This window comes from Glycine soja, chromosome 9 (assembly GCF_004193775.1).
Source record: "Glycine soja cultivar W05 chromosome 9, ASM419377v2, whole genome shotgun sequence".
Lineage (NCBI taxonomy): Eukaryota > Viridiplantae > Streptophyta > Magnoliopsida > Fabales > Fabaceae > Glycine > Glycine soja.
Window position 1 is genome coordinate 36,082,760 of NC_041010.1, and position 22,361 is coordinate 36,105,120.

The 22,361-nt window shown below is 35.4% G+C and overlaps 1 protein-coding gene across 2 annotated transcripts; it reads right to left on the bottom strand.

Moving 5' to 3' along the window:
- Positions 1 to 469: 469 nt before the first annotated feature.
- Positions 470 to 22,273, bottom strand: LOC114368623 (cleavage and polyadenylation specificity factor subunit 1-like). 2 transcript variants are annotated; one of them, XM_028325840.1, is made up of 26 exons: positions 21,759 to 22,273; positions 20,428 to 20,574; positions 18,812 to 18,965; positions 14,406 to 14,541; positions 12,923 to 13,068; positions 11,950 to 12,045; positions 11,741 to 11,793; positions 11,408 to 11,539; positions 10,726 to 10,777; positions 10,507 to 10,626; positions 10,169 to 10,300; positions 9,899 to 10,027; positions 9,606 to 9,683; positions 9,080 to 9,220; positions 7,835 to 7,929; positions 7,303 to 7,499; positions 6,355 to 7,133; positions 5,906 to 5,986; positions 5,750 to 5,815; positions 5,585 to 5,662; positions 4,327 to 4,554; positions 4,114 to 4,245; positions 3,827 to 4,003; positions 3,350 to 3,535; positions 1,612 to 1,994; positions 470 to 1,192 (listed from the first exon to the last, which is right to left on the bottom strand). In XM_028325840.1, the coding sequence occupies exons 1-26, from the start codon at positions 22,073 to 22,075 to the stop codon at positions 1,078 to 1,080; spliced, it is 4,350 nt and encodes a 1,449-aa protein (XP_028181641.1). In that variant the 5' UTR covers positions 22,076 to 22,273; the 3' UTR covers positions 470 to 1,077. The 2 variants fall into 2 exon arrangements, with proteins under 2 accessions (XP_028181641.1, XP_028181642.1); XM_028325841.1 differs by lacking the exons at positions 18,812 to 18,965; positions 20,428 to 20,574; positions 21,759 to 22,273 and adding an exon at positions 17,578 to 17,983.
- Positions 22,274 to 22,361: the final 88 nt, after the last annotated feature.

The window sequence follows — 22,361 nt, forward strand, 5'->3', positions numbered from 1 at the left end:
AATGGTATTTTTAAACTCAGTTTTCTGTTTCAAGGGAGCATGATTTAAATTGTATTTTATGATATAATTGATAAATTTGTAGACAAATACAATTACAATTACGATGGTGAAGGTGTCTAAGATCGCAACCTTAAGACCATAATTATGATTGCAAATAAAACTTCAAAACTTGCATGGGAGTACAAGTGTATGTTATTAAACTTAACTGTACCAATCAATATATCAATATAATGGTAAAAGGCATTTTGTCATCGCACAAACCATTTTTAAAATCTTCCTCACATTTAATTAACCCCACATAAATAATAATAGGTCCTATTACAAGTTATATTTGTATGATAAGATAGCTATTATGACTGATGACCGATAAAGAAATTGGATCCCTTGTAGGCTTGATCTGAACACTATGTATAGAAAGCTACTATTTAGATTTTAGAAGCATTATTGGTTGGAAATATAGAAACATAAATAACTAAACCGAAAACTTCACTCATGCTCGTAATATTGAAAATTCAGGTCAGCGTCTTTCTAATTTTCCTTTTTCAATGGAAAACTACTAAATTGAGCACACACACATGTATCCATGGCTGTCCCCCGCAACAGACACCCATGACAAATTTAAATACCATTTGAAACTAAACCATCATATTATGGAGCGAACAAAAGTATTAAGTAATAATAATTACAAGTTACAGAAACTTCTTGATGCTGACATACAGAAAAGAAAGAATGTCCGGGCCGGGCTTTCTAGTGGGGTTAAGTTTCCTACTTGTTTCTTTAGATGAACAAAATTCATGTTACATCCACCTCGTCCATTAGAGCATTAAACAGACACCCCTACTTCCAATGAAACATACATTGGAATCAATTTTAGATATCACTATCCATAGTTTGTCTGCATTCACTGTTTCCAAGGGCCGTAAGAGAGTTAGGCTACGATCTCATCAGTTACCCAAGCCTTCAACATAGTGGAGCATTTAATTGTGATAATAAGATGCCATTGCATCAAAATAAATAACTGCCAAGAGCTTGGGAAACATGGGCAGCACTGTTCCCTGATCTACAAAAGATGACTGTTCACAAGAAGCTTGTTCCAAGAGACAGATCGCTTAGATTTGACAGAATTTGTGATCGAGTTGTTCCAATCTGGTTAGCAATTTCAAGCTGTTCCTCCAATGGAAGCATTTCATAACTGTAACAAAGAAGACCAAGGCAGATTTTACGTTTCAAAACAAGGAGCTCGCATATTATTAATGAAATATAAAAGACAAAAATGTAAATATCTGAAACAGGTAAGGTCTGTAAGCACAAGGTATAGCTTTTCACCTGATTGACTATTATAGAATGTTTAAGTGGAGAAAATTCACCTAGATTTTCTTGCAGAGTTATGTTTTGTTCATTAACTACTTATGATTCAATTTCTGTTTGGAACTATGCAAGGTTCATGCATTTTATATGGCCATTAATTTCTTGCTGTGAAAAGGCAAACAATTCTTCAACATACATATATCGAATAACAGCTTTTTTCTTTTAATTTTTTAATAAGACTCTCAGTTTGATATCCATTTCTCAATACCACATACAGTAATACTGGCTGAAGATAAAACTTACTGGCATAGCAGCTCGCAATCAACTATACTGTCAGGGCCTGGCCGATGGGCCTTTCCATTTGACCGAAATAATCTGAAAGCTCTGGGGTTCAGGCCAGCAACATGGGGTACAGCATCAACAAGTTTTCTCTGCAAAGACTGCAGTCTGCGAAATGTGATTTCATCAAGAGGTGCAATGCAACCAATACTTCCATCCAAGGTACCAAATAATAAGGCAAAACGATTGGTTTTATCTGAGCCTGGAACTGAACCAGCTCTATCCGAAGTGGATAGCATTTGCAACCTTAAGAATTTAGTCACATGGGCACCAACATGAAATTCAGCTCTTGAAAGAAGCTTCTGTCCTTTCCAACTCTCAGACATCTTTGGTGCATAGTAAAAAATCTGTTCACCAGACATTTCAAAGGTTATATGTCTTGACAAAAAAGATAATAAAATAAAAATAAACACGACTCAATAATGATAACTTCAGATACAGCTTTCAAGTTTTCAATTAAAGAAGCAATTTTCCTGATTGTTGGATTAAAGAATGTATAAATAGAAAGAAGGTAAATAGGGTAGGGGTATAAGAAATCCTAGTAATCATTATTGAGTCACAATTACAACCAAGAGAAAAAAAGGTAAATGGACAAACACCAAAATATAAATATAGAAAGAACTGAGGGGAAGGAATAAGTTCAGGTTAAGCTATCCTTAGTGAACTTTATTTCTAAATGGGACATCAAGAGAAACGACTACTTTGGCCAACATTACCAGCAGCCTATAGGGGTACACTGACTCAATTATAGCTGTTGCTAAGATCAAATACAGTCCAACCATATCGATGATGGAGATTGGGCCTTCACAAACCGCATATAATCATTGTAGGTTTTATAGATTTATATTTTAACTGGAAAAATTGTTTATCAGAGATAGACGATTTATATTGCAGATTCATCATGCAAACCTTTACAAGAAAAATTGGTTTGATGCCTGTTAGTTTTAGGGTCTGGTAGTGAGGAGTCAGGCAGGTAGGTAGGTTAGTACGCTTATGAAATAAGACATGTTATAAATAAGAAAAGGGGTTGAGACTTGAGAGGGACAAATATCTTATAATTTGTGAGAGAATTGGTGCCTTAGGGCAACAGGAGGTGCAGACCCTCGATGTTCTATGGTGTTCCTATCTTTGTAATTGGGGTTTACCCCTATTTCTTAATAGATACCTGGTTTCTATCAATCTCCTTTTATTATAAATTACAAATAATACACCATATAATCTAGTAAAACTAGGAAGGAAAGTGATTCAAGCATAGTTATCAATCCTGAACAGTGACGCATAGGGGCTAGCCCTGAAAACACTATATAGGGATAGTGAAAGTGGGAAGGGCACTATTTTGAATATTATAATACAAACTAAATAATTTATACTACACATAAATACTCAAACAAAACAAAAAAAAAAAAAAAAAATTCAAGATAGATAATAAGTCACGGTATACACATAATCCCCATCAATCTGGGAGCAATAAAAACAAAGCAATGAAGTCAAAAACTGAAAGATGATGGTAAAATTAATAGGAAAAAAATAGATAAAATTTAGTAGAATATGAACTGAGAACTTTAATGAAAGAAGAAAGAATGGAGCACAATTTTCAATTAAAAGAACCTCATTTTTTTACCTGTTATCTTTTAAGAAGTGCAAATGCACAGCACAACAAACAAATGGAAACAATATATTACCATGTAATCCTAAGACAAACCTGGATGTTTCTATTATCATCTGAAACCATGAGACTAAGAGTACTTCCATCAATCAAAAATTCCGTCGCAAAACAATCGAGAGAACCAAAATCCTTGGCTAATAAGCTCAATTGAGCACCCTGCTCTTTCCAACTAAGAAAGTATATGCTTTTATGGATATCGCCAATAAGGATGAAGTTCTTTACCTACAAAAATGATGACAGCTATTAATCAAGAGGTGGGGGTGGGGGAAACAATTAATCATTTGATAACATACAGTTATATGAGTTTCTCATGTTATATCAAGTTTCCAATCGAAAGATTATTGCTCTTGAAAACAACCAGGAACACATTTCTAATTTTACCCTACCAACAAATTTTAATTCAATAAGAGAAACTTCAGAAGGTTGAACACAGAAGCAAGTAACTAAATTAAGCATGCTGTTTCAGTGGCCTTGTATTCATCATAATGGAAGATTTAAGGAACTGTCACTTACAATGTTTAAGCTCACAACATGTAATGGCGGTGCGTCAAAAAATGCAATACCATTCAACTCAGTGCCATTCCACTTGTGCAGAATAATTTTTGGACCAGATGCTATTAATAGATGGCCTTGAAGTGAGGCCAAGGCAGATATAGCACCTTTTAATTCCTTAGAGTACACCTCTGAAACCTGTAAAGAAGAAGGATATTTATGATCATGTCCAAATAAAGGCATCACCCAAATTTAGAGTAACGGGACACACTTTTGGTCACTTAAAAAGAAAGCATTCATGAGGATACCAGAGTTTGTGGATTATCAGTAATTTTCCCCAAAGAGAACAAGAGGATACGTCCTCTTGCAGCAACATCCTCTCCTTGCACATAAGCAGTACCAATGGCTAAAAGTGTTTCATTTTCTTTTGAGGTTGTATTCTGCAATAAAGATCATTTTCATTTATAAGGTTCAGCAATAATCAGCATCCACAATTCAAAAGCCAAAGCAAAAAACATTACCAGTAAAGTAACCATCCTCACAGTAAGGGCATTTTCAGAACTTTGCATAGGTATTGTTGCCTTTGTTTGCCAAGGGCCACCAGACTTTTCTGGCTCCATAATACGAACCTCAAATTCATCAATAGGATAAAAGCGGTTTTGCTCATCAGGATTCATATTCTGACTCTCATTTTGATGGTTGAAATCTTGGTCAACCAGAGAAATAACTTGATTTAGTGGCTTAAGAACCTGATGAGAATGATTAAAGTGTCATCACTTCCTTAACAAGACTAAAAACTAAAAAGCAATCAATGGAGTTGCTCCTTCTAAATTACAATACTAAACAAGAGGACAATTCATCCAATGAAGTAAGAAAAAAACATTTAGCACCAGGCCAAAAATAATAATATAAAGAACCAGCAACTTTTAATCACAAATATTGAAATGAAGCACAGATGGGTTAAAATAAGCTACTAAATTAACAAACTAATGACTAGTGGTTACTTCATAAGAAAATCTTAAATAATTTTTTTCTATGATAAGGAATACTAGTTTATCCAGTTTAATTCTTAGCTTAAAAGTTGGAAATAACTCGTAATGTACCACAAGTAAGGGGGCATTTTTTTCATGTTATCTTCTTTTATTCCCAGGAATATGAGGGTGGGAATGAATATTCTCATGTTTGTTAGGAGGTTATGATAATATATTCCCGGGTATATTTTATTCCAAGGAAAGTTATGCTCTCACAATATAAGCATTTATTATTCCCATGAGGGGGTGGTATTCGATATTCCCATGGGAATGGAAGTTATTGTCAACAATAACTACCTATTCTCACTAGATTCTTCAACCTTTCTCTTTCACTTTTAATGTTTTAATTAAATAAATTCTAACTTTTTATCTTAAATTACTAAATACTAAACACACATGTTCAAGGGAATAGCATTCCCAGGTATAATAATCCCGGGAATGCACAACTTTACCCTAAAGCAAACACCCCCTATGTGATTACAAATGCTTGGATTATTAAATATATTTGACATCTAGTTTTGCAAAATAATCACTTTTTTGGGTCAAGCTTTTTCAAGAGCTGCAAAAAAAAAAAAAAAGCTCCAAAAATAAGATAATTCAAATTCAGACAAATGTTCAAGTTCAAGACTTCAGCCACAAGAAATGCTTGTAATTATTATTGAGTAAGAATTCTAACCTAGTAAGCCTAACAATCATGCTCTTGAATATTTCTAGAAAATTAAAATTGAAAATAAAAATATAAACTTACAGGGAATGAGACAATAAGTGGATATAAGTTCTTCTCCGCAAAGTATGTTACTTGGTGTGGTGTGGCTTTTAGTGGAATCTAAGAATGATAACAAATATTAGAAAAGGTCCAACCAAATCAGGTAAAAAAATCTAGATTTCGTAGTTTGTACAGAAGAAAGCTCACTTTTTGTACAGGCCAGTAGCTGTCATAGTTTGAGCCAGAAGGCAACTGACATATCTTCAAAACACCCTATAGAGAAGATCCAAAAGAAAAAATTAGCCACAATTACAGGTCTAGTTTATGACAATTCATCCATAAAAGCAAAGTATCATCCTGTACCTGTGATGTAACATATATAAGTCCATGATTGCAGTTCACGTTGTGAAGGACGGTAAAAGCAACAATAGATCCATCACATAGCTGACACAGAAGACAACAGTAAGATTTTTTTTCAAATTTCTTCTGTATTAAAAATATTAATAAAATGCATCATAGTGTTCATTTAGATATAAAAATCAAGCGAAAAAAATGCAGTCATAGTTTGAACCATCATGGGCCAGTCATCCGATGTGATGGCTGGCCCATAATGGTTCAAGCATGATATGCAGTCCAATCAGCTGGTAAATAGAACTTCTTTGAACATACTAATTACAATGAAGAAGGGTGTACATTTTAAAATGTTACTCAGGTATCCCCAAGAACAAACGTGGAAAGAAATTATATCACAAGCACAACCAAGTTCAATATCTAATAGATAGAATTACACATAATGGTGGGTTTGTTCTGACCTGTGGATGAACACGAAGTCGTTCCCTCAACACCATAACCCATGCTGGTCTTGACCCTGATAGGAAGAATCCCTGATAACTACCAATATTCTTGAAAATAGTAATTTGTTGACAAGGTGATCCATTTGAGGTATCCTCCCTGGGATATGCATCCAAGGGCACACGAACAAATCTCAAATTTCTAAGCCTGGAAACATTGGTACTACTAAGGCCAATGGATCCTCCAGCTGATGCGGAATCCTCAACTTTAGAAGTACCATCTGGACTTTCATAAAGGTAAGCATGGTAACAAAGAATAGTTCCATCACTCAAAATCCCAAAAAGAAATGGACGGCTATGCTGCCCAGACCATCTCTGCATGGCCAACTCTACAACCTTCATATTCGGTATATTATCCTTCCTCCCTTGGTTGACCACTCCATCTCGATCCCCTTGTTTAGAATCTTTTAGTACCTCTTTCATCAGAGCATCAACAAGATGGCTCTTTCCAGACATAAAATTTTCCACAGAAAAGACACAATTGAAATTGGGGATATCAAATATTTCAAGGTTACCATTATCAAAACAAACAACACAATAAATATCCCCATGGTCCTGAGCAGCACCATCAGTGCCATCAATAGCCTCACCAACACCAGTAGAAAGCCATGCATCAGTACTAGTTTTCCTCAGCCAAGGCTCGGGTCCTTTATCATGGTACAGTGTACATGAAGAAACTGATCCCTTGGAGCTCTCAAATGAAGCTGGAGAAGTGACAGAAATAGTGCAGGTACTAGGATCTGCAAATTGAAATGAAAAAGGGAAAAAGGGCATCACAAAAAAAGGGGGAAAAGGCTCAAAAGCATCTAATCGACAAAGGGACAAAGCTTATGAGAACAACTACGAATGAGAAACTTAAAAGTTAATAAATAGAATTTATTTGAACAAAAATAACTAACCAAAATTTACCTCCAATCAGAAGTCGAATACTTCCATCACTCATTCTGAGTAAGACAAATGGATCAGCTATAGAAACAGAAAGTGCTATAGCACTCTCAGATGCAGAACCAGATTCTGAGTTAGAAGCTCCAAAGCTTACGTCTTGGGTCATAAAAGAACCATCTAGAATTCGAGCACCACGTTCATAGACTTGGATAACTCGACGCCTACGAACAAAACCAGGACTGCATTAGTTATATTTCTATAATTTAATTTTAAATAGCTAAATAGAAAAGTATGTGACATTAGACTATACGAAAATTAACAGGGTAAATCAAGATACAGAATATAAATGGAACACACTTTCTGTTTCCCCAGCAAGTGGTAACAGTCCATGGCTCCATACAATAGAAAATCAACAACTGACAAGAAACAGATAAAATCCCAGCCAAATGGTAAAGATCCACAAGCAGGAAGTACAACAGAAAGTTAAATAACAACCCATCTTCTAATTCAATTTTATTCTTACAGAAACATCAATAACCAACCAATAAAGACCCACCTTCCAAATAAATTCCCTGCAGCAAGTGTTTTTCCTTGAACATAATAGTCCACACTTTCAGTAACCTCACTAAGAAGATCAGCAGTTTCTAGTACCTAATCATAAATGGCCAAAAAAACATGTCATTGTAATTTCCTTGAATAAACAATAATATATTACCTTAATTTAATTTCCAATATTTGTGATGTGAGAAATTACATTGAAGTGCCAGAATATAGAAATCAAGCACACAGAACTACCATGAAAAAATAGAAGATAAGGATCAAAGAAGCATGAAGAACATTAAAAAGAAACAGAGATAACACATGGGGGGAGCTGCTAAGCAAGAATCAAGCCTCAGTCTAGCCAACTTTTGAAGTTAAATTTGATGTTGAAGCTTGTTGTGCCGCTGTTATCACATAGGATTGTTTTATTAGTTTTCTACTATTGTCCAAAAATAAGGTATTTGGCAGTGCCTGTGATTGGATTTTCCCTTCAATTTACCATAAATATCAAAACACAAATTTCATTGGCACTGGCAGACCAATTGAATGCCTCTCCTATTGCCAGAAAACTGATCTTCCCTAAAAACACACAAGTGGACTTTTAATTCCAAATCTTTCAACACTAAATAGAAACCCAAATTTCAAGTGTTAAATCGTAAACCCTCATTTGTCCTGCATCCTAAAGTGTAAAGGGCGAAGAAAGTCGATCTGGCATTTAGCCAACAGTCCAACACCCAACAGAGACAAAAATATACATGACAAAGACCTGGAGGGTGAGTGAATAAAATACAGAGGGAAAAAGATAGATGCTGTGATTAGATGCCACATTGCTTACATAGTAGAGACCTGTAAGTCAGCTTCCGAGTACCAGTCTTTAATTTCCATTTAAGAAAATTAAAAAATAAATATATGAAAAAATCTAATGAAGTTTAAAAATAAGTTGTGGCAATAGATACAAGTATATAAAAATACTTCAGAATTATCTCGGAAATGTTGTATTATTAGGGACTGTTACTCATGTCATGTGATCGGCAACTATATACCCCTTGCAAGCTATATAAGGAAAACGATCAAACATGTTTGGAGCCTGATATTATGTCCCTACTACTTTGTTTAGGCACTGATGTAACACTTAAATTTCTTACCATCAAATTATTTGACTAGAAAGTCTACCCACAAATAGCATTAGATGTAAAATCAAAACTTATTAGACATTTTGAGTCATAGCTTATCCTTCCAAAACTGAACAGAAAGTAATTACCATAGTTCGAGCCTCCAAGCTAATAATAAGGTAAGCATGATACTCATCGTCGTCATCAGCCATCTTAGAAGAATCAGCATTATGAGAACGTGTGCTCTTATGATACACAGTCCAAATTCCTTTGCAACCAGGAAGTTCAACCTGAAATTATGCATTACGCAAAAAAAATTATTGAATGTTGCATACCATTTGCAACCTTTTTATCAATTGGAAATTGGTTCATATTCATAATAACTCATAAGAGACTCTTTTTAGACCATTCAGCAAATTGCTAAAAGCAACTGGATGGCTGAAAGTACTCTTAAGTAGTATATCATAATCCAATATTTGATTTTCTTTAAAATTGTATTGAATAATATAAAAAATTGAAATGTTATTGATAAAATATAAAAAATTAAAGTGCCATTAGTTTTTGTACATTGATGTAAAGAGAAACTTCAATAGTATTATTTTATGACATAAGCATCCTGATTAAACATATTTAATATATTTAAACATGTCCCACCAATGAAAACCATGGACAAACCTCAGTAATCACTTCTGGGCGAATTGATTGCCGCAGAACACACAGAGAACCATTCTTTCCATGACCAGAACAGCACACCTGCATGGCAGCTCAATATATGTGAAACAAAAAATATTGAATGTAAACAGAACAATGATAAACATAATGTAAACAAACCATTATGGAATATTAATATTAATAGTATATAAGCAGGTGGTAAAATGGCTTCTTTCACTCCCCCACCTGTTTTCCCTATCTAAGCAAGGTAATAGTGCTCAGATTAAAACAACAACTAACAACCAAAAAATACTGACCAATTCATAGTTACTCTGTTTGGCTATCCCTGTAGCATTTGCATCAGCATTTATTCTTAAACCATATGAGAAATCTTTCAAAGGACCAACGTTAATCAATGAATCCCTCACTGCAAACGAGAAGGATTTCTGCAGCAAAAATATAACTATTTAACTAGTTCAGAAAATACCACAGAAAATTCAAGAAGGCTTGTGTCTATCAACAAATAAAAGATGTTAGATGCCAACTTTATCTCCTGAGCTTTTCCTCTATCCATATCGAGACACTACCTGTGCTGATTCTGTTCTATTTGTAGCAGACCCATACAAGGAGAGCTCCTCACCACTAACCATATCTTGCAAAGCATCAGAAGGTGACCTCCGCAATCTCTTTGATGGAGCATCTACTTCAATATCACCAACCTATAAAATTGCAGGGGAAAATTTTATAAATCACTTCACTGATAGAGAACACAGAAGTAACAAAATAAGACAACAGCAGGTTTGCTTGAAAATATTTATAGAACCAAAAAACAACCCTCAACTTGAATAGCATATTTGCATCTACTGTTTTTAAAATTAGCTATCAAAAGAAAGCAGCAAAGAATTTAAAGACATCCATTGCATACCTCTTCTTTTAGATTGGATGACATCATGGAAACACCTGATCCACAAGAAAATTGCACCAGCATACTGTCCCCTAACCGACTGGCGAGGAAAAACAGAGAATTTCCAATTGTTGTAATACCCTAACATATTTTTACAGATATTAAAAAAAAATTAATCTGTAAAGGTTAGATTCAAATCTATAACAACATTAACAAAAAGGAAAGAATTTTCAAACTTACAGATGACAGAACTGAAGCTTTTGACTTGGAAAGATCAAGTCTCTGTACAACCCTGAAAATGAAAAATATTTGTTGGTTTATGTATATAGGAGGTTCTATCATAATTGCGTTTAGTAATGTTTTGAGCACATGGCACTGCAACAATGGTTGCCAGAGGGGATAAAACTGCAACTCTTACTCTTCTTCAATCATGCTGTATACTCTAGAATTCTTAAAATTGATTTCCATGGTTGCAATAGGGGATAAAACTGCAACTATTACTCTTCTTCAATCATGTTGCCCACTCAGAATTGTTAAAATAGATTTCCATCTACTATAGACTAAAAATTAAAAACTCAAACTAAATTTTCTTTGATACAAAAAAATTATAACTGTTGGGCATAGAAACCAGATAAAGCATCGAGTATAAACACCTTCAACTTTCATAAAAGTAGCATGAGATGATACGATGACAAAAAGAGAGGAACAGGAAACAGAACATTGAAGTAATGCTGAAAATAGTTATCTGGAGTACTAACAATAGCAAGATTTTCTTTTTCTGAAACTAAAGACATATTCCTATCATATGTCAGTTGGAGTGTAATCTCAACCTACGCATCTACCTCCCAAGCAGCTAAAATGAACATATGACCCACAACATAAAGAATGAGAATGAGGGAGATAAAAAGGATAAGCGGTGTACCTTCCATCATAAACAAGCATAAGCAATAGCAGTTCGCCAGTTTTTGTTGACAGCAAGGCCACATCACTCAACAACCAAGTTGCATTGGCAGCATCAAGCTCAACATTGAAACTTGATCTTGGTATCTCTTGACTGGAAATAGGAAAAAGAAGGTAATTGGGGTTATAAATGTTAACACCCTAATACAATATGAAGAAATTAATTGTGTGTCATAAGAGGATGTCAAATCAGAGCATGAATTGCGAGAGGTAATGTCAAATAATTGTAAAAATCCAAGCCTAGAATTTTATTTCCTTTTATATGAAGAGTACATGACAGAGAAAGAATCACCACCTACTGTCAAGTGTAACAGCATAGTTGTTCAAGGCCAATGCACAAGAAGCAGACTGCAAAAACAACCTATATAATTAGATTATTCTCTATCTCTTACAAACCAAAAACCGTAAAATGTAAGAATACACACAAAACTACAATTAAATATCTTTTCAATTTACAGAATCTGAGGAAGACATTGCATGATTATGCCTAGGCAACATGTTTACCTGACTGTGATAATGAATAGTGTTAGCACCAATTACAAGAACGCCACCTATTGGCGATGGCACCGCAAGAAGCTTGTATGCATCATGGGGAAGATTCTGACAACATGAATAGGACACAAATTTAATTTAACAGTTTAAAGCGAAAAAAGGGGAAAAACAATCAGAAGAAGTTAAAAGACGCTGGACTTGAGAGATACAAATGATTTCCAGGAGGAAATATTATTATAAATATAATCTCTCCATGCACACATTGATTAACAGGTTACTAAAGAGATCTCACATGGAAGAGGCAGTAAAAAAATTTTTAAACAAAAAAAAGTCAATATAATAGACACTATTGTTCACATTCAAATTTTTTTTTTTTATCAGCAAACATAATATTATATATTAATTGAGTACCAGAGGTACTGAAAATACAACTAACAGTCCAGATTTGGTCCCAAGACATTTGGTTTTCATTGAACCAATCTGAAATATCATTTAGGTTATACAGAAATCTGCACTAATGTTCTATCCTGCTCTATTGAGAAACCCTGCTCTAATGTTGGAAGACCAGTAATTATAGTGAGTGTTAAAATCCTTCTCCAGTAATTATAGTAATTATAATGTTGGAAGACCCTGTTCACATTCAATTTTGTTTGCCTAGAAATTAAGAGACAGCAAAACCAAAAATTGTTTAAACAATATAATAGCCACTATTTAGCAACATTATATTTGTTCACCTACAAGTTAAGAGCAAACAAAACTAAAAATTATAAGATGAAAAGAAAATTCTAAATAAAAAAAAGAAATAGACAGCAACCGTCAATAAGGAGATTAATAAACCAGAGCCATAACCTAAAATACTCCAACTTATCTTAGATATTGAGAGGGAGGGGAGGGGAGAAGGGGTAAAATATCTTCCATTTTTGTCATTGCCACTTTTGAACAAAATAACATTGAAGTGCCATCTAGGCATCTACATTGAACTTACAACAGCTGACCAAATAAGTGGATGCTGCTTCAAAGTTGTGCTGATACTAAGTGCTGATATCATGCAAGTGTGATGCGTCCATGAGACACGCCCAGCCCATGTGAGCTCACGTTCATGCAAAATCACCATTACAGGTTCAATATAGCCTATACAACAAGTAAACCCAATACTCGTTAAATACAAAAATAACACAAACTAATGTAAATTATATGTTTTCAGGCAAAGAAAATAGATAAACAAGCAATGCAATAAAAGCAGTGGAACCAGAATCTATTACATTTTTATATTTAATTATGATTATACAATATAACATTAGTTAATTCAATTTTTGATCCAGAAACAACACTACTAATTATATTATATTCAACTAATAAAAAAGGATACAAATAAAGAAACAGTAAAATAAATTTAAGAAACATGTCATTTTGACCAAACCAACAGTAAATATTTTATTATGCACAAATTAAATTCATTAGCATTAAAAATAAAATCCTGATATTCAATGTTACAATTTATCATTGCTCTCAAAAACAAATATTGAGCAAGTATTGCATACAACTGATGTGGTGTAGTGGTGTTTGGAAGAGTTTACATGGAACTTATTTCAGCTTATGGATATAACTTAGGACTCCTATAAGCTTTCTTTAGCTTTTTTCAATATGCTTCTTGATGAAACTTTATCAAAATAATCTCTCTTCAGCTTACTTCACTAAATTTCATGGTTAAATTTATGACATAAGCTATCATGTGATAAGAGCTTATTAAATAAACATTTAATTAAGTAGTTTATACAAATGCACCCTAAATTTTCTTTTAATGTCAACTGTGAACTTTCAAACTTACAGGAATAAATTTATGTTATGCTAAGGCAAGGTTCTGTTACAAAGACCATCTCTTTTTCTTGTCACATTTCTTATGGCTGGATTGAAGTAGTGAACTAAATTTCAGTCAATCAAACTGTGAAGGAAATGAATTTGCAGGATGGCTCATCAACTGGAACCAGCAACTTTCTCCTGAATCTGATGTTTCATGTCCCTTCTAGTCTATCCATGCTTATCACTGCTGATATGATTATGATGGAGACATGTTTGCCAAAGATGGTTTCTATTTGCTTTTATTTTGTTGCTTTTGAATTAGGCCCCATTTTCTTCCCCCTCCACCACCCCCGCAAAATTAAAAGAGAAATAAGAATACACATATATTTATAGGAACTTTTAATATTGATTATTGATGTTACTAGCAACAACCATGATTCCATTTTTATCAAAAACTAAATCCAAATTTCATCTCATGAAAGCTTGTATTTTTATTTTTACCATATATAAATACATACTTAAGAGTCAAACAACAACAAAGTCTTATCTAACTAAGTGAGGTCAGCTACATGGATAACACGATGCCATTTGGATAGATAAAAACAAAATTTTTAGAAATATATACTTAAGAGACAATATGATAAATATTAATATTCTCTTACACTCACCATAAACAAACGTAAAATCTTTTACATGCCTCATATCCAAGTCACGTAGGTTTATCATATAAGATGACTCAATACGAGCAGCAACTGCTCCTGAAGATCCAAAGGCATCATCATCCCCAACTAAACCAGAACCAACCTGACAAGTGACAACAATAATACATGAATAAAAAACTAAAAGAAATTTTTCCAAGAGTAAATACACTAACAAAATGAATCACAATTGATTTTAGAAGTTAGGTAGATTACAGAATGCAACGCTAGGTTACAACATTTGCAGTTAAGAGCATTATGGCTATGGTGTAGCTTAAGCAATAGACATACATGTATAAGATCTTTTATATAGTTAACCATTCAAAGAAGGATGTGATAGATCTGCACGGATAAGAAAATTTATTATTATGGCTCAATAAAGTCTTTGTCATTGATCTTTAGTTTCATGGTCAAATTTTATATAATAGCTCCATGAGTATATGCAATGCAACTGCAATATGAGAAGCAACAATTATGACTAATGTATTAATTTATACGATGTAATTTCATTTTGAAAACAGTGAAGTTGCTTGGGTCATTAAATTCCTTACGATTAGTTGCATTGAGAATGTGTAACGTATTTGATTTTAAGATCTCTTGATTCTTGAGAATGTACTATTAGTATTATGGTTGTTTGAGTCATAGCTTCCTTATTGAAAATTAGTAAACAACAGTTCAGGTGACTATCCTAAAAAATTCTGGCATTCCTCTCTAACCAAAAGCACCAAATAACTGCTTGTATAGCGCACTGCAATGGATCTTGCTGTCTTGACTCCTAGTCCAACCAAAACCACTAAAATGAGTTAGGCCCAAATTCACATTCTAAGAATCTAAGATGGTATCAGAGTATATCCAAAATTAATCCAAAGGGTCACCCACCATTGTTATCCACACATCAAGCCCAAGAAGTGCTAGGCGTGAGGCGGTGTATTGGGAAAAACCCAAGTTCCACATGGGCTAAAAATAAAACTAAGTTAGAGTATACAAGTGAGGGGCAACCCTCACCCTTTGAGCTAACTTTTGGGGTTGAGTTACGCCCAAATTCACATTCTAAGAAAATGGCACGAGAAATTGCTCCGAAAGACCTAAATCCTCTATGGACATCCAATTTCCCTAATTATATTAAACCTAAAATGTCTGCACCATAAATGTCTTACTGCTGTACAGATATTATTTTTTTTAAAAAAATGAGATAAGGATAATATAGAGTATATAAGTGATGGGCAACCCTCACCCTATGCGCTAGCTTTTGGGGTTGAGTTAGACCCAAACTCACATTTTAAGATGGTATCAGAGACTATCCTAGATCCATTCAAAGGGCCACCACCATGTTATCCATGCACCGTGCCCAAAAGTGTTGGGCGTGAGAGGGTGTATTGGGAAAAACCCAAGTCCCACGTTGGCTAGAGATAATGTCAAGATAGAGTATATAAGTGGGAGGCAACCCTCACTCTATGAACTAGCTTTTGGGGTTGAGTTAGACCCAAACCCACATTCTAAAACGGTATCAAAGTTTATGCTAAATTCATTCAAAGGGTAACCCACCATGTTATCCACACACCAAATCCAAAAGTGTTGGGCGTGAAGGGATGTATTGGGAAAAATCCAAGTCCTACATTGGCTAGAAATAGTGCAAGATAGAGTATATAGGTGGAGGGCAATCCTCACAGTATGAGCTAGCTTTTGGGATTGAGTTAGGCCCAAACCCACTTTCTTAAGAGGAGAGACACATATGCAAGAGGATAAGAAATTCTCAAAAACTATACCAAGTTTCCCAGACCCAAACCTCCTCCTTCATGGGAACTGCAAATCTCCCAACAAACAAAACAAAGAGAGACGTAAAAACAAAAACAAAGATGTCTCTAGTAAACCCATTGGCCCCCTACCAAAGAAGCCCCTCATTACTTTCAAGTTGTTTATGTTCCTGCCTTCAATCAATATGCTGACATCTTTACTAAGGCTCTTTCTCCTACCAACTTTGAATTGTACAAAACCAAGCTCACAGTGTGTGATTCCTCTGTTTCTGCTAGGACTCACCCACCATGAGCTTGCGGGGGAGTATTAGAGTATACTTACTCCACTAAGTAAAATGTATTGTCTTTTACTTTCCGTCAACTGTTAGTTGTCAGTTAGGTGTAGTTACTAACTCTAGTTAGTTAGTAACTGTTATAGTTAGTTTTCTGTTAAGTCACTTTATATATAGAGATGACTCAAGTCTGTAACTGTCTTTTACTAATTCAGATCAATGCCAAATTAGTTTCAGATTCTCTCAAACTCTAATATGCAATAACTACTGGTATGCATAAAAAGAGAGACATAGTACAGTGGGATACTATACAGAGAAACCGGACCAGTGAAAGAAATTTGGAAATAGAAAGCACCCTTCAAGCTGTCTAACTGCACGGAAATCATTTAAATGGCAGGTTCCTAAAGGTCTGGGCCAGGGGATCACCACCCACAAGAACTCCAGATTGGTAAGTCACCATATAAGTGTTTGAAATCCCACCAAAGAGGCAAAAATGGATAAAGATAGATTAATTCAAATCGATACCTGCCAATCCACAACTAGAAAGGTTGATCTTTAACCCTGAAATAATTTCGAACAAACTAAGAATCAAAAGAGAATGAAGAAAAGAATTGGCATTTGGTTCTAAGAACATGACAGTGTCATCAGCAAATTGAAGGTGTGATACCAAAACATCCTCAGAGCCCACTGATGTACAGAAAACCAAGGCTCTGTGAGTGTACACTCTGTAAGTTAACTCTATCTGTTAAGAGTTAACCCCTGTTAGTTAGTACAACTGTCAGTTAGTTACGATCTAAGAGCACGGATTCGGACATGGTTTCCGACATGACACGGACACAGGGACACGCCTACAATAAAAACCATGGGACACGGGGACACGGCGAGCACATATATATATGATCAATATCAACATGACAAAAATTTAAATATGATCAAACATGACAATAAAACTTATATATTCATATGATAATAAATCTGAGAAAAAGTACTAACTACTAAGAGGCATCAAGAGATATGTCTAACAAAAAGTACTAAGATATGTCTTCATAATCATTTAAATAATAAATATTATCATTCTTGCAATTTTTTATTTATTGGTAGTGGGGGTGTAAATACCACAAGCAATCTAGTCTTTCTATTTCTAGGCAGGGAAGCCCAACAGCAAGCAAGAGAAATCAAAACACAACGTTTTTACTGCTGCTGCTTCTCTGTTTGTCCAGTAAGTGCAGCCCTAAGATGCAACACTACTAAATCATGGAAGTGGCAACGACGATGAAGGTGGTGGCACTCGTTAGAGGCGGCAAAGACAGTTGCTATGCCATGATGAAGGCTATTCACTATGGCCATGAGGTTTCTTTTTCATTTTCCATTTTCCTGGTCTTCACACAGAGACGGAGGTCAGGCATGGTCTGAGTGCGGGGTCTGCGCGTGGCGACAGAGGTCTGACAATGGTGTTTGGTTTGCTTGCAATGCGGGAAATGTGAAGGAGAAGAAGAAGGTTCATTTCGTGCGTGACAGCTGAGGCAGTTTGTTCACTTTTGTAAATGTTTTTCTATGGTGGGCCGCATCCAATTGCGCGTGTCCGGCAGCCCAACCGTGTCCAGTGAACTCAGACACCGCGTCGCACGTGAGTTGTGTCCGAATCCGCAACCAGCACAATTCCGACACGGGATACACCCCTGCACGGCCACGTCCGTGCTTCTTAGGTTACAATAGATAATCTGTTAGAATTAGAGATAATAGATAATTAAGAATTTGTTAGAGTCTCTGACTATAAGTATCTGTTAGTGCTCAGAGATTCAATTGGCCAATTACATTTTCTATTATGATATCAATAATATCAGTTTATCAACAGGCTCAAAACACAATCATTTGGAGGGATTGAGGGAAACCTTTGTGTGGTTTGCAAATCCACAACAAATCATTTGTATTTTTACAGCAATTCAAATGAAAGGCATTGCCTTGGATGGAACCTTGGACTTTCAAAGCAGGTTTACAAAAACAGACTTATCCCTATTTGGAGAAAAGGAGAGGAAATTAAAACAGAACCAGCAACTGCATGACTAGACTCCTTAGAAACTTGAATCCACATCCTACTTTCTAGTGCAAATGTATGAAAAGAATGAACTAGCAGTTATGGAACTAAAGGATGTTTCAAGGGAGTTCCCTTTATAGACATGTACAGAGACTGGGCATCTTAGGCTGTCCCTCCTCTTTCTAGTGAATAGTAATTTTTTTAATAACCAGGTTACAAAGTTTTTTTTGCTCAGCAAAAAACCAGGTTACAAAGTAAATGAGTAGTATAGTATACTGCAAAGAATTTCAAATTCAAAAGGCATAGAGGATAAACCTGAGTAGCCTTTAGTATTATCATTTGCAAATCATAGATAAGAACTCCACCACACCTGCCTTGAGGATCAATCTTTACCACTGGTCCTCTTGCAAATTGTTCTCTTCCTCTTTTCAGATGAAGCCATTCTGGACCCTCAAAACAATGCAAAGAACTGGAAGGTAGAAGAAACAGTTAAAGACAACAGGTAAGCTAAATCCTTTAGACAAGAGATAAGTGTTTGAAGTAAAATGACATGACTTCTAATTATCAACTGACATGCTATAAGTCAATGAACTAACTGTTTTAAGCCATATCATTATTCAACACCCCTGACCCTAAACAACAAATAAAAAGAAATGGCAACAGCTCACTCTATGCAAGCCCTGTACATATTCCAAATTTCAACCCTTCAAAAGACAATAGAAGACTTATATCACTGCTGTCAAATATCATCAAAATAAAAACATTTTTATCTTTACACCTTCAAGTAAAACAAACTTAACAAAATACCCTAACCTAGACTAAACCTGGTTAACTTCAGAAATCCAGAATTATGTCATACACACAAACATGACATATATGGCCCCATATCAAGTGAGAATTGTTCTTGCTTGTTATTATGAGAATAACAAATTTTGACCATACAATCATACATAGAATGGTCATATTGTTTTTCTTCAATTCTAATCTTATGCATCCATTACAGTCAATATCAGGTCAAGATTAGTTGTTCCCATGAGAACAATTCCCACTTGATAAGTTCTCTCTATGTGGGTGGGTGTGATTAAGTGTGTGTTTGACTACACATCCGAGATGTAGTTCTCCACATCCGTTTAGAAGCTCTGTGATGTAGCTTCCGCGTTCTTTTATAAAACTGATGTGATTTATCCACCCTAAGACGTGTTTCCAAACACACTGTAACACAAACAACTCCAATGTCATCTAATTGATATACCTACCCCTACCCTCATTGATCTTTCCTCTTAAAAACAAAAGAGGTCAGATTAAGAAAAGCACTACAAATGAGGACAAGAGATCTACAAGACAAAGAAAAAATATAAAAAAGAAAAAGCATGGATAAAGGACGATTTGTACTCTACAAAGCCCTCCAATCCCACAACATAACTGTAAAAAAAAACCTGCAAAATCAGTAATTAGAATTTAGATGACATAATTATCTACAGTGCATTTTAACTTCACTGCCTTCATAAATGAATTTTTTTCATCAAAATGCTAAAGTCATTTCCCTCAACAAGCCACATTGAAAAGTTACAATTACAACTTTCTAATAGAGCAACAGCATCTTGATAGAGGAATACACCTTGTCTCCCATCCTACCAAGTTGAACTAGAATGTCCCCACTCATAACATTTCAAATAGAATACAACCTCTTTACAGTTCAGTTAAGTAGCTAACCATTTCAATATCAATGAAGAAGCATACAATGTGTAGAAAAAGTATAAAAAAGAGTTGGATAAAAACATTTTTAATCATACTCCACAACAAAATTGAAGGCTTATTTTTCCTTTAATGATTCTTCTAATTTTTAGTTCACAGAAGTGCAAAGCCAAATATCACACTATTAAGAACACAATTTAACAGAACAAAAGCATATTTTGTTCATATGCACTCACCTAGTACGAAGTCCGTGAATAGAATCATCATACTCAAGAACTGAAATCTTTGCATCTGCGAAAGTTAAGATGATAGAATCTCTCTTCCTAGAAACATCACCACCTCCAATGCTCAAAACAGCCATGGTTTCAACATTACCATGCAACCTGAGTCATGTGTATAATAGTATGTGTGAGGTAAGATGCCAAAATCAAGCACTAAATCCAACAGATTAAAGAAGTTCGTAGTCAAGGACATTTTCCACATTCCCATTATAATCAAGGAAACCCATGTTATCATCACTAACTAAATCCCCTTATATCAATCTACACTGTACTTAATTGGAAAAAAAAAACAAGAAAATTTCCAGACTTCACATTCTAAATTCACGCAGTCAATCAGAAAACTTAACAGCTAAAAGAAGCTAAAAACAATCTAATCTATATCCTAGCATCATTAAGAAAACCCACTTGGTGATCACTAATGAAATTTCCATAGCTCAATCCACAATATACCTACCAATTGCAAATCAATATTTAAAGAAACATAAATATTTGCAAATTTTACACTATATGCTCCAGCAGTAGCAACACAATTAGATTTACATTGCAGCATAAGATGCTCCACACTCAACTCCTTCAGTAAATTCTGCACTAACAAAGCTGAAAATAACCAAATCTACATCCCAGCACCATTAACCAAACACATAGAATTATCACTAACTACTACTCCATCCACAATGTACCATCAATTGCAAACAAGAATTAGAAAAAAAAAAAAAGAGAAATAAAAACTCTATTCTTCACTACACTTTTTCTTTTTTATTTCTCCCGGGTATACTCCTACAGAGACAAAGATGTTTGAAGCATAGTCAGACACTAAATGTGAGCATCTTTCTCTTTTGAAAATTGAACCTTGGTTTGCCACATTGATAGGAGTAACCCTTTCTGCAAGACCCAACCCTTGTTGGTACTACACATTCTAAATTCCGGCAAATCCACACACCTACCACAGCTCAAATGTCTAACCGAGACCATTTCTGAGAAAGTAATCGCTACTTTTACTATTTCTTTAAAATAAGATAATCTAATCACAATTCAGATTCCAGAACAAGTGGATAGACACTAAATGTGAGCACCTCTCTCAACGGGAATCGGAACCTCGTTAGTGATTCGCCACATTATTGAGACTAACCCCCTATGCTAGACCCAACCCCTTATTGTTACTACACATTCTAAATTCCAGCAAATCCACACAACTACCACAGCTCAAAATATTATTATTTCTTCCAAATAAGCTAGCCTAAGCACAATTGAAATTTCAGAAACCAGCAAGGGGACAGAGGCGGAACCTGTAGTGGCACTCGAGCTCGAGGGAGGCCCCGGCAATGCCGTCGAGGAGGGTACCGCGGCGGGAGTCGTCGGAGGCATCCTTGGGCTGCTGGTCCTCCTGGAGGCGGACCGCGTAGACTTCGAGGACGTTGGCGGCGGTGACGACGAGGTTGGGGAGGGGGCCAACGTGGTGGCGGGGGCGGGAGGACCACTCGGCAGCGTCGAGGTCGTCGGGCTGGAGAGGAACGAAGTCGGAGCGGGAGTGGGTGAGGAAGCCGGCGGCGCAGTTGTCGATGCCGGTGGGGCACTGCATCATCTTGTACGCCGCGAAACTCATGGTGGAAGAAACACGTTAGATTCGAATTCGAAGTTGAGAATTGACGCAGAGAGAGAGAGAGGATTGTGGTTTGTTATTATCGGAGCTTAAACCCTCGATTAGGGTTTGGGTTTGGCGGGAGTGAGTGTTTCTGTGTGTGTCCCCCAACTCTGATGTGTGTGTCAGTGTAGCTCTGTCTCAGCGGCGAGGGAAAGAGTTTGGAAGAAATAAATAAATTTGAATGATATTGGATTTTATTATTATTAGATTTGGTGAAATGAAATGTGATTTAGATTATTAAATGGAA